This window comes from Pteronotus mesoamericanus, unplaced genomic scaffold, assembly GCF_021234165.1.
Source record: "Pteronotus mesoamericanus isolate MK-2021 breed Mesoamerican mustached bat unplaced genomic scaffold, CSHL_Meso_final scaffold_85, whole genome shotgun sequence".
NCBI classification, from domain to species: Eukaryota; Metazoa; Chordata; class Mammalia; order Chiroptera; family Mormoopidae; genus Pteronotus; species Pteronotus mesoamericanus.
In genome coordinates this window covers 68,041,562-68,054,752 of record NW_026555329.1, presented here as the reverse complement: position 1 = coordinate 68,054,752, position 13,191 = coordinate 68,041,562, and the positions used below count along the sequence as shown (strand labels likewise).

Sequence of the window (13,191 nt, the reverse complement as noted above, 5' to 3'; positions counted from 1 at the left end):
CACTTAGTGAGCAAAAAGCAGGGAGGGGCTACAGTCTGCCGGCCACCCGAGTGCCTCTGGGGGCTTCTGAGCAGCTGAGGGGTGGGCGTGGCGGTGTTATCTCTGCAGAGAGGGGGAGTTAGTCTGAGTCTGTGTGGTCCAAGGTCTTGCTGCCACCTTTGTTGTGCCCCAGGCTCTGCCCTTCTCCTCTGTTCTGTGCCTGCGGTTTTTGCTGACTACCTACGGCACGAGGGATCTGGGTCAGAGATGGAGGATGGAGGAGAGAATAGAGAAAAATGAGCTGTGGCAGCCTACTGGGGAGCGGGATGGCATTGTATTTGAATGTTCCATGAATAGATCACATAGCCTATATAAACAAGGGCATGCCACTTAAGGCCAGCTGCACTTAGACCCAGTTATGATTTGCCTGAGTGTTTAATAAGGTATCTTCCTGGGGAAAGCCTAGCAGGGAGCCCCCCAGAGACCGGGGCTGAAGAGAGGCAGTTTGGCATCATGGGTGAATGTCAGACACACCTGAATTTGAGTCCTGGGGCCTCCGAGTTCTAGCTATGTGACGTAGGTCAAGTTACTTAACCTTTCTGTGCCTTAGTTTCCTTGCCTATACAATGGAGATAATAGTACCTGCCTCACTGTAAAAATGAAATGAGATGATGCATGTACAGCCTCTGAACACAGTGCCCGGCCTGTGGCACACACTCCATCAGTGTTGGCTGCTGCTAGTACCCAGCAAAGCAGGTGCTTGTGAGAGTAACAGTAGTAAGGAAACGGTGTGTGTCTGTTTGCAGTTCCTGGCCATGGGGAGAAGGGCATTTATGGGTGTATGTGCTTGTGTCTGGGCAATTGTGGCAACGTGGGGATGGGAGGACCTCCAGAGGCCCCGTATCTCTCCATCTGGCCGCGAGGCTGGCTTCCCCGAAGCCATGGGCGTCTGTGCTCGTCTCTAACATCCCAGCAACTCCTCACCCTTCCCACTGCAGTGCCCCACCCAAATTCTGATGCCCGAAGACGCAGGGCCAGGAAGTTCTGCTAACTCATCTGAATTCTTACTGCTTCACTGAACCCCATGTCCCCTCGCGAGGCTCTGGGCAGGGTGTGTTTGGCCCCCCGCCTAGAGCTCAGGCGCCTGGAGAGAGAGAGTGGGCAAGTGTGTGCTCTCCTTCACTTTGGAGATGTCTCTGTGTGTGTTATTTCTGGAAGGAAGGAAGGAAGGAAGGAAGAATGGAAGGAAGGAAGGAAGGGAGGGAGGGAGGGAGGAAATGTTAGAGTTGGGGGCGGGCGTGGGGTGTGGGTGAGTGTGTCCACATGTGCATCCTGGGACACTGGTCCCTAGAGTCAGAGTGGATATTTGTGTCCACATGTGGTGACTTCTTCGCCATGAAGATCCCACAGACTGATGAAGGGAAAAGGCCTGTTGCAGAACCAGTGTGAGAGCAAACGTCAGTGGGAAGGAAGACCCCCATGCTCCCTAGCCCCAGACAATTGAGCAGGCTGCTCCACAATGGGTTCCGCAGGGAGCACCCACCTTCCTTCAGTTTTTGTCCAAGATCAAGCACGATCGGGCTGGTTCAGGGCGATGTGGCCACAGACTTCCTTTAGTTTTTTATGGGAACTGTGGCCTTGGCCACGTTCGGCTTCTCAGGGCCCTTCGTTACAACGCGGGCGGGAGGGTAGCCCTGACAGGGCCGTGAGGAGGGGCTGCTGTGAGAACCTTCGTGCTGGGGGGTGAGTTTGGAAAGGTGGTGCAGTACCCGGGGGGAGCTCCTGGGTGCGGTGCAGACAGAACCGCGTGCTTCTGGTGCTCGGGAATGGGGTGGCTTCCCACGAGGGGGGCGCCAAGTGCCTGCCTCAGCCTCCACCGGAAGCATCGAGCCTCGGCTCCACACTGGAACTCCTCAGGGGACACGGGCCCCCTGCGGTGGATCTCAGGAGAGCGGATCCCTCTGAGGGCAGAATCAGAGCTCACCCCTTCTGGGCCGGCCTGGGTGCCCAGAGAGAGAACACTCATGTGGCTGGTAGATGTTCTTGTGGCTCAGGACCAGGCCTCCCCACCTTATTAACTTTAGAAAATTGCTCCCCTAGAAGGCCTGGGGGTGCAGGCCCAGAAAAGCAGGTGGCTGATGGAAAGCTAGCAGGCCCCCCACAGCCACAGTGATAAACCATCTGGAGTGAGGCCGCAGCTCCAGTTCAGCCGCGGGCGGCCGTGTCCTGCCATGTCCTGCCGTGTCCTGCCATGTCCTGCGTCCATGCGGAGTGAAGGCAGCCCGAGCTGTGCAGCACCCAGGACCTGCCTGAGCTGGGCACTCTCTCAAGCTGGAGGCTGCTCAGGCCAGGGAAAGGCCACCTGCTCTAGTAGGGGGTGGGGGCTGGGTCCCCCCTGCACCATACTCACACTTCCGGTACCAGGAGAGCAAAGGGGCCACCGCTCCTATCACAGGTGCCACCCTGGGGGGACAAGGCCTCCACAGCAGGGACAGATGAAGGGGAGAAGCTGAAGGAGAGCTTCAGGGCCCCATTCCGCTGGAGAGGAGACACCTTGGTCATGTTGAACTCCTAACAAAAGCCTCCCAGGATGGGTGTTTTTCTGAGGCATGTCCCTTTTTTTTCTGTTAAACCCTGCATTTAGAGCTGCTCCCAGCACTCTGGCCTTCTTTCTACCAAAGCCGATGGCGCAACAAGGGAAATGAGGCTTCCTCAGAGGCCTGAATGCTGCTTCTGCACAATTAGACTCAGCTCAAGACCCCTGAGGGGAGAGGGAAGCAAGGAGAGTTCTTTCCATCCTGTAGGTGAAAGTGCTTTGAAAGCCTAAAAGCAATCTACAAATGTAAGGTGTGGTTGTTACAAAAAATTAATGTATGCCAAAGGGATGCATGGCCCGTGGGCAGGAAGGGAACTCCCTCAGCCTCAGCCACACACGTTGGGCAGAAGCAAGACAGCCAAGCCCCGCCCCCAACCTTCCCCTCCCCAGACCTCGCCCCCGGGGCTCGGGGCATTGGGCAAAGATACCTTCCCCTCCTGACGTCAGCCCCTGGGTAGGCAAGGGCATCTGTCCCCGGCCAGCACAGAAAGAGGCAAAGACATTTTAAATGACTCCTGTTATTGTCCCAAGTCAATCCAGTCCCAGGGCCCTCCCTGGGCTTTACGTCATCGCTCTGGCTCTGGGCCTGGCCTCGCCTCTCAGCCCTGACACTTTTACTCATTGATCCTTAGACTGAAGGTCCCCCACTCCACCCCTAACCCGCCTCCACCAGGCTTTTCCAGGCTTTAAGGAACGAAGATGGGAACTGTATTAGTCAGGGTTCTCCAGAGAGACCGGTGTGTATAGATGAGATGTGCAAGTACAGATGTGTCGGCGGGTAGGTAGGTAGGTAGGTAGGTAGGTAGATTTTAAGGAATTGGCTCACATGATTATGGAGTCTTAGTCCGTCCAGGCTGCCATGACATGCCCCAGACTGAGTGGCTCATAAGCAACAGCTGGCATATCTGGTGTCTTGGGAGGATCCCTTCCTAGTTGGCACCTTCTCACTGGATCCTCACCTGGCTGAAGGGACAAGGGATCCTCTGGGGTCCCTTTTACAAGGACACTAATCCCATTCATGAGCACTTCACCCTCATGACCTCATCACCTCCTAAAAGCCCCACCTCTTCATATCATCACGTTGGGGGTTAGGATTTCAACACATGAATTTTGGGGGGACACACACATCCAGTCTGTAGCATGTAGGCTGGCAAGTCCAAAGTCTGCAAGGTAGGATGCAGGCTGGAGGCCCAGGGAAGAGCCAGCATTGCAGTTCAAGTGCAAAGGCCTTCTGTCGGCCCAGTTTCCTCTTGCTCTGGGCAGGTCAGTGTCTTGTTATCTTAAGGCATTTCTCTAATTGAGTGAGGTCCACCCACATTATGGAGGACAATTTGCTTCACTCACAGTTCACCGATTTCAATGTTAATGTCATCTAAATACTCCCTCACAGAAACATCCAGAATAATGTTAGACCACAGATCTGGATGCCATGGCCCAACTAAGATGACACATAAAATTAACCTTTACATGCCAAAGTGAAGGACCCAGGGCCCAGCTGCATTTGGGTCTGTTGGAATCTAGGAAAGGAAAGCAACCACAGGGCGGGGGCCGGGGGCACCGTGCTGGGCAGGCTGGTCTTTGGGGGCTCTCAGAGGACAGTGCTGAGCTCCCCTCGCCCCCGCCCCCCGGCCCTGCTCTGCTCTGCGTGAGGCTGTCCTCACCCGGTTTGTGTCCCTTTGCACCCCCTTATTTTGCTAAACTCCTCAACCAGTGTATCCTAAGAGGCTACCATGGAGTAAGCTCTGTGCAGGGCATGGGGGTACCATGCAACTAGAAGGGGTTCCTCATTTCTTCACACAGTAGCAGCAGGCAGGACACCCCTCTCTCTGAACCACGAGATCCTTTTGTCTCCTCCCTGCACTCCCCAGAGGAAGTAAGTGGCACCATTCTGTTCCCCAGCATAGAAGACTCTGCTGCCCGGACAGGCACAGAGCCGGTTGGCCACACAACTGGGAGGTGGAGAGACCGCCCTTCTCTGCCGGCAGCCTCTGCAGCGGGCCTTGACCTCCAGAGATTCCTCTGGTTTAATGCAAATGCTCTATCAATAGCCCCCGGAACTCCGCCACCCCCTCTGTCTTGCCATTCAAGTCCTGCTGAAAGGATGTATTTTTTCAAATAAGTAATTCCTGTATGCAATAAAAAGATACACTATCTTCTGAGTGAAATATAAAGAGTTCACAGCAGCTGTCTCCCCAGTTTGCATTTTCCTGTTGCACCCGATGGGAAGGACAGATAAAGATAATGGGATTTTTTTTTCCCTTTTTTATTTCACTTCCCTCTCTCCCTGGAAGGTGGAAGTGTAACAAATTGGATTGTGAGTGCGTCTGTCCTTTGTGCTGGGAGCCTGGAGCAGGCCACCGGGGCTGCGGGGCAGGAGCTGCTGGCAGGTCAGAGCCAGCGATTCTCTCTCTCTCTCTCTCTCTCTCTCTCTCTCTGTGACTTGCATATGAACACGGGGTCACCTTTCCTCCTTCCTCCACTCACCTCCACCTTTTTAACTCTTCTTTGACCCAGCACGCTGCCAAAGTGACACCAGAGCCTCCATGTCCCATATTCAAGGATATCCTTCAAGCCCTAGCTCATCTCTCTTACATCGGTGGCATAGCACAGCCTTCCTTTTCCTTTGGCTCCCACATTTCCCAAATAGCAGTAACTAGCCCATGCAGGGTGCTTTGCAGTTTGCAAAGACATAGAGCCTAAAATGCAGACGGCACAGTCCTGTTGAGGAATTTCTTCTTTTACGTACCTTATTTCCTAGCTCAATTATTTGATGATGTAGAACTTGCCCATACAATAGTTGTTTTTTTAAACAAAACCCATACGGATAGCACACTGTCCCCTCCCACGTCAGCTTTTCAGGCCTTGTTCGCAGTGGTACTGATCTTGTCGCAGCCCCTCGCAGCTCTCCTGGGACATCTACTCCTGCTCTGTGGCGTGGCCAGGGGTTGAGGTTCTCATGGCTCCCCACCAGGTGCCCCCTTGATCCCACCTGCTAGCAGGTGTGCAGGAGTAGAGTCACATCTCCTCCACCAGATTTCTGCTCAGGACCCTGCTTTTGGAGGTAGGGTGTGCTCTGCAGGGTTGGTGTGAGCTCCTGGTTTGCACCTGCCCTCCGTGCCCCCGAGCTGAGGAAAGGTGGCCTGGGTGGAGGGCAGGCTTCTGGCTGCGAAGTCCACCTCCGTGGATCGTGACAGTTGACCCGGCCGATTCTAACCAGCATGTGGGCACCTCCTTCCTCTCTTGTCCTCCGAGGTCAGCTCCCCCGAAAGCTCCCCGCATTGGGTCTGAGGACAGCTGTTGGTAGAAGGACTGGACCAGAGCAGGAGGAGGTGGGGGTTGTCGTAAAGCCTTCTGGGTCCCTGGCCTGGGCAAACTGAGGTGCATGTATGGATGTGTGTGCATGAGTGTGAGTTCATGGCTATGTGCCTATGTCTATGCACACATGTGTGTGCGCCGTGCTCCCACCTGCGGGCATAGCCAACAAGAGTCAGAGCTGGTGAGAAGCTGTGTGCCTGGGGGAGGATTTGCCCCCGGGGGGACCCTCCAGGAGCTGGGCCAGCGATGTGCTCAGCTCCAACATCTCATTCTGGGGTCAGCTTGCAGATGAGCCCCCACTTTTTCCCTAGATACCTTTTCACAGATGCGGGAGCATGCCACGGAGCTCCCAGCTGCTCTCTCCATAGAGTCTCCCAGCGCTCCCTGCTCTCTCTCCTGGATGTCCCTACACCTACATCCCTGGCCCACTGCCTTAGCGCAGGCCTAAGGGCAGCTGCCTTTGCAGGGGCCCCCCCTTCCCATTCCCCCTCTCTCTCTCTGGGGGCCCCAACGCCTTAGCATGTGTGCCATATCACCCTCATCTCACTTCCTGACCTGCGTGTGCCTCACCAGCCCCTTTCCACTGTCTCCCACAAAGGCACACTTGCATGGATCCCTGGAAGCATCACACAAATGGCACCTTTGGACGGGAACTCCAGCCCCCACACTAAGTGAGGCAAAGGCTATTGTCCCTTCAGCATTCAGCCCAAGCAGCCTCCCTCCCCAACCCCGCAGACCCTGCTCTTCCCCACCTCTAACCAGCTCTGGCCACCTGAGCCCTAGACTCATTGTTCTCCTGCACAGCCTTGCATATAGGAGCCCTGCAGGAACCAGGGCTTCTCTCCTGTTCCTGTGCTGAGCTCTGTGTCACGTCCTGCTGGTGCAGAGCCTGGCTCACTACGGGCACTCGGGAACCTGTGTTGGAGTAAGTGCATGAGAATGCAGCTCCAAGAATTCCCAGATCTTGATATCCAACACTGTAGCTGCAAGACGCACCTCTCATGGGATAGGACAGCAGATATCGCTGTCCAGAGCAGAAGAGCAGGCGTTATGAGGAGTCACTATGTCTCAGGGTTCCGTGGGGCTGTTGTCAAGCTTGGTGCCTCACGTCGTTTGGTGCCTTGAGGTATTTTCCAGTCTCTCACTGTGCCCAAGGCAGGCAACGCTGTCCAGGAGGCTGGGCCTTCAGCTGGCGGACACTGACTCCTAGCTGAGCTGTCGCATTTTCCTGGGCTGTTCTAATGGGGTCACTGCATATACAGCAAGGTGTGGGCACAAAAGAGAGATATTTTTAGTGCTATTTGTATAGGCAAGACTGAAGAAACCTATCTGGTAAAGAACATGCTCGGGAGAAGAACGTAGGATAAAAAGACCAGGGCTCTACTGATTTTCGTTACTGTTGTTAAAACTAAGCACATGAGAATAAGCAACAGAGCACCATGCGCGGGGCCTCGTGAGGCTGACCTAGCCAGCCAGGTGCACTGCCAAGGTCACCAACCTGCTGTCCTTGATCGGAAGGTGGCAGGCTTGCCTCACCCTCCGCTGGCCCAACCTGCATTGGGGGTCCTTTCCTGCTGGGCAGGGGTGAGATTCCATGAAGCCAGCCACACAGTCTGGGGGACAGCCTGCTACTGAGGCAGGGAGGAGCCAGGTGCTTTGGCCTTGGTCCTTGGCCTTTCCTGGTCCCGCCTTGACCCGTGGAGCTCCAGTGCAGAATGCTCCAGAAAGCCCAACCCACTCCGTCACTTGCTTTTCCTGAGACATTCCATAATGAGTCTGGGAAAATCAAGGATCAGGGAGGGGAAAGAAAGTGGATAACATGGGAGTGAAATGTGTTCTGACCAGCAGGTAAAACTAAGGACCCTGGGCAGAGAAGAATGTGTTTTAGGCACGAATTTCCACTTCAGTCCACCTAAGTTAGTCAGTGCCAGACAACCGCAGGCCCTCCTGTGGCGCTCCGCTCCCACCTGCCTTCCGGTCAGCTGCCCGGCAACCCGCGTCCTTGCTTCTTTCCTACAGGCCCCGGGCATGCAGCTGCCAACCCCAGGCTCCCTTCCCTCTGCGCCCTCATTCACCGGGACCCGTGCGGGACTGCCACGGAGAATTTCACCTTTTTACCCATCAGCTATTTCAATATAAAAGATCACAAAAATAGCAGGCTCAGGGGAGCTAGAAGCAAGGCTGCGTATTCCCCTGCTTGGGTCCAGCTCACCACCCTCATGCTGGTGTTTGGGAGAACATTCCTAACTTTGGAATAATTGCCCAAAGACAACAGTTGCCCCTTCCCATCCCTGCCCCGCCCCCGCCGCTGCCTGCCAGTACCCCAGTCAGAGCCAGGGCTCTGCTGAGGGGACTGCAAGACTAGGACACGGGACGCCAGGGAGCGTCTTCTTGCAGCCCCTGCACCTGTGACCAAGCCCTGGCCTCGGTGAAGAGTGTGCTTCCCGCCTGCCCTCGACCCTCCTGCTGCCCACTGCCTACCATCGCCGCCTGCACACCTCAGCCAGAGGGGAAAGCTTGTGTCCACCCCATCAGCACAACTTGTGTATGTGGAAAGGGAAGCGCTGTGGCCCAAGCTACGCTGCCATTGGCGCCCGTGGTTCCTACAGCGCCCAGTATGGAGCCGAGGGACGCAACTCCCTGCCAGCGTCATGGCTTGTCTGCAGCCCCGGGTTCCAGTGCAGCCTTCACCTTCCCTTCCCCCACACTCCGGACACCCGGTTGACGTGCAGATGTGGTGGGTCTGGCCTTGCTGCAGTACCCTGAGCTGCGTCCACGTCTCCCTTTCTTACTGAGGACACACAGACTCCGCGGCCTCTGGTTATCTGTCCTCGTATCCCGATGACCTTGTCCAGGGCCCTGCCTAGAGGACTAGCACAGTCAGTGCCCTTGGGAGAGAACTCAGCAGCTTAGCAGAATGAGCCGTAGCCGGGGACAATGACCTCGAGGTCTGTCTTCCCAACCTGCTTCTTTAAGTTCCCAGGCGTAAAATTAGAAGGAGGAGTAATAATGATTTAAGGGAGGTTTGATTTCTGGCAATGGACATGCCTGGTTGTGTTTCGAGGAGTTCGGATCATTCTGTGTCCCAGGCTGCTAACAGCGTAGCTTGCCGTTCACCTCTGACTGAGCCCACGGTCCGTCTACGGCGGAGCGCCAACTCACAGGTTAAACTTCCGCTTTTCCAACTTGGAAAAGCAGCTACAGCACACACCCGCTTACTCATGCTTCCCTTTCACTCATTCTTTCATTCACCTACTTATTCATTATTCCTTTAATAAATACTCACCCAGGACTTCCTCTGCCCCAGGTGCTGGGCTAGCCCCGCTGGTAGGCACCTAGCAGCTTCACTGCTGTATTCCGAGGACAAGCCCTCACTCCTTCATGGCCCGGGGGTGCTCGTGGCCATACTCTGCCCTGAGTTTTTCAGCTGGGGGCACAGGGGCCGCTTCCGTAATTGCTGGACATGCCTCAGAGCCAGGGTTGCCACGTACAGCCACACAGGCTGTGCATTGCACAACTCAGGGCTGTTTGCAGCAGGAAGTCCTGCGTTGGGCCCGGAACCCGCTGTCATCGTTTAGTCCATCAGGCTGTGCAGCTTGTTCAGATCCCACCAAGCTACACGACTCCATCAGCAAGGGCGCCGGTGCCACTGCCAAACCAGGACACCGGTCCTCGGCTGGCACCTCCCCCATCCAGGCTCCGCAAAGCTACAGCCATTTTGGCAGAGGGGACTTCCTTCTCCCTTGGGCCCAGCCAGCGGACCCAGTGTCCAGAGCTCAGCCCCTGCTTCTCCTGCAGACCCCGTGTGGGGAATGCAGAACACTGCCTTCTGGGTCCCCCTCGGTCTCTGTACTGCCCTCCCCACCCCCATGCAGCCTCTGACTTAATGGCCGGGGCACCGTTCACCAGACAACCACGGGAGACCCAAGAGGCTTTGCCGTTTAGGACCCACTGTGTGACTAGGATAAAGCATGCCACAGCCATGTTCCTCAGGCCAGGCTGGGGCTTCCCCAGAGTGTGGAAGTGAACTGCCTATTGGCTTCCTGACCAGCTGGGAGAGGTCCCTCTTCTTTTGTCCCAGCCACTCAAAAAGACATGCATCCATACATCCATACATGGCTACATAAAATTTTAAAACTGACAACAAACAAAAGACTAGTGACCAGGTGCCTCCGTTTTGCTCACTGCCCTACATGCCCCGGGACCCTAGCCGCAGTGATCAGTTCCAGCCTTGTCATCAACAGCGGTGATGGGCGGTCCCCAGAGGCCTATCAAGGCTCCTCCGCTCCAGTGAACAGCGTGGCATCCTTATGAAAACATAATGAAAACATTCCTAGGACAGTTGGATGATACACGAGGCTCTAAACCAGACAGCAGGCGAGCCCAGGAACTGGAGGCAGGGGCTTGGGTGTTGGGAGCATCTCTGCTACGTCTAAGGGCAGGCGGCTCCCTCTCGAGGCCTGCTTCTTCCTCTGTAGCACTGGCCAGGGCAAGTGCACGAGGCAGGAGGGAACTGGCATGCTCTGGCCGTGGACCCACAGCTCAGCCTTGACCGGAGGGGAACCGAGGGAGGGAATCTACAATGTGTCTCTGTGGGCCATAGGAAAAACCCATGGCGGGGTCAGGCAAGGACTGTGGGTAACTCATCCCAGCCTCTAACTGCACTCTGCAAATCCCAGCACATTTCACAAGTATCAGCATCTGGGAGGCATGGAGGGCAGTTGTGGCTGCCTGGAAACCAGATTCCTGACTTCCTGGCTGGAACATGTGTTGCATTTGATTTTTAAAAGGCTGTTTTCCTTTCTGGTGTGAGTGTGCGTGCGTGTGTGGGTGTGTATGTGCACATGCACAAGAGCTGGTGTGTCTGGCATGCACCGGGTCTCCATGCGTGTACTTTTCAAGATGAATGTGCACTTCTCCAGCTCCATGTGATTTCATGCCACGTGTGCTGGTGGAGATTTGGTTGATGACAAGCAGTCTCCGATTTTCCCATGTGGGATCCATCAGCTGGTCTGTATGTTGTAGGTGCCTGGGCCCATGAGAATGTCGGGGTATGAGTATCTACCTACAGCATCAACTAATTAGGCGTCGGATAGATTCCCAAGATGCTGTTAGCCACATCAGCTTTACTTGGTGGGGCTGTCCTGGCTTGAAACTAGGTTCTGCTGATCTCTCCACACACTTTTACCCAGTCTCCCTGCCAAGGGTGACCTACCTGCTGGCTTTCAAGGGCAGGACACACCCCTGGAATAGGAACAGGGTGTACAGCAGCTGGACCTGCGACTTCGGTCTCATTAGCTCCAAGACTTTGTGATCAAGGGAACGAGAGTGTGGCATGGCGGTGCCACCTTGCGTTTGCTGAGCGCTTTCTTATGAGCTTCCTCGTCCATTCAGCCAATATGTACTAAGCATCTCCTTCCTGCACATGTGGCCTCTCACAGAGAACAGGTGGGCAGAGAAGGACAGGTGATGTTGTTCCTGTTCCTGTCTTATAGTTTGTTGGGATGAAAACCAGAAATGGTGCTCAAGGTCCCTCTTCACTGACAGCTCCTGCACCCCCTCCTCAGGGAGTGTCTGCCAGCCCTGGTCTGTCTGTGGGTGACCCTTGAGATGGGCTGTGTGGGTGCCCGCACAGGGGTCCTCAGGACCCCCACGGGAGGAGCCCGAGGATCTCTCTGAGCTGCCACTGCTCCTTCCACAGAGTGGCGACAAGGAAGTGGGGCGAGGATGATCCTGCAGGATGAGGACATCACCACCAAGATCGAGAACGACTGGAAGCGACTGAACACCCTGGCCCATTACCAGGTGAGGGGACTGTGGAAGGGAGGAGGGGCTGGCTGGCAGGGCAGACAGTTCCCTGGTGGTCTCAGCCTGGAAGTAACAGGGGCCCCCCTGCCTAGAGGGAGACCAAACCCTACACACCAAGCCCTAAACTCCACTTCGTCACCAGCACCTCACGTTCCCTTAATGACCCAGAGAAAAGGGGTGTCCTCCAGCCAGGAAACCCTAGCCTCCTTTCAGATAGGGTGCTGACAGGCATGCGTCCTGCAGGGCATGGGCAGAGTCCCCAAGAGAAGCAGGCTCCTGGTTCCCCGGGTGAGACCCATCAGCAAGCCCGAGTGTTGGAGGCAGGTGGGCCCTTTCCTGGACGGTCCCTGGAGTTTGAGGCTGTGCGCTCTTGGGGAAGCATCAGGAGAGAGGGCGCTAGTGAGGAGCTCTTGCCAATGTCTCTCCAAGAGTGAGTCACAACACAGAAGACTGTTCAGTATCCAGATCTGTCTTCTTTCATTCAAAGGAGAGCCGACGGCTCCCAAGTTGCCTAGTCCTCTGCTGAGGCCCTGACAGCCCCTGAGGACAAGTTAACTCTGGTTTGCCTGCATTTGCTGGGGTGGCAGAGCTTCTGTGCACAGGCCCTGATGAGCTTTTCCCCGTAGGTGCCAGATGGTTCTGTGGTGGCTTTAGTGTCCAAGCAGGTGACGGCCTATAATGCAGTGAACAACTCCACAGTCTCCAGGACCTCAGCAAGTAAATACGGTGAGTTCACAGAATCATCCCAGGGAGGAGAGGATGCCCTGAGCAGCTCTTGTCCTCAAGTCACGATGCTGATACCATTGGAAGGCCGTGGACCCCGGGGGCAGGGAATTGGGGGGTGAGGCAGGCTGACCACAGAGTGGGAGAACCAGGCTGGGCAGGAGGCCCCTGGTTCCTGGCGGGATCTCCGATGCGGGAGCAGAACCTACATCCTCTGCCCCAAGAACAGGCAGAAACTCTAACCTTTGTGAGCATCTTACAGGCAAAAAGATGCTTTCATTTTCTGATATTCATTACTGTGCATCAAGTTCCTAACCATCCAGTGAATTAAATAATTATTATTTCCCCCTATTATGCAGATTAGCAAATTATAACTCAGATGCGCAGAGGCTACCCAACGTGTAAAGGTCACACTGTTATGAAGCACTTAAGGGAAGGTACAGGCCCCAGGCCGCTGGCTGTGTGGTGTCGGGGGAGGGAACTAGATGTGGGCTGGAAGCCCAGGTGCCACCCTGTTCTGCCACAATCTGTGTGCCTTAGGGCCAGCTGCCTGGCTGCTAGGAGACCCGGTTTTCTTACCAGCAAAACAGGGTTTGAAAAAAATGACCAAAATCACAGGATCATTCTGGAAAATCAATAGAAGAAAACATAGAACAGTGCCCCCACACAGTAGGTCCTTCATCGTTTTTTCTGCTCAACACCCATTTCACCAGACCTCACATTCAGCAAATAAGGGGGAAGAGCTGGCCCAGGCCAGAGCAGAGGGTGAA

The 13,191-nt window shown here is 55.3% G+C and overlaps 1 protein-coding gene across 2 annotated transcripts in view; it reads left to right on the top strand.

Moving 5' to 3' along the window:
* PLXNA4 (plexin A4) overlaps positions 1-13,191 on the top strand; it is a 408,310-nt gene that overhangs the window by 377,141 nt on the left and 17,978 nt on the right. For both annotated transcript variants that reach the window (XM_054564675.1, XM_054564674.1), the window contains 2 exons: positions 11,592-11,695; positions 12,325-12,424. In XM_054564675.1, coding sequence (XP_054420650.1) covers positions 11,592-11,695; positions 12,325-12,424 — 204 coding nt within the window. The remainder of the gene's footprint in view (positions 1-11,591; positions 11,696-12,324; positions 12,425-13,191) is intronic.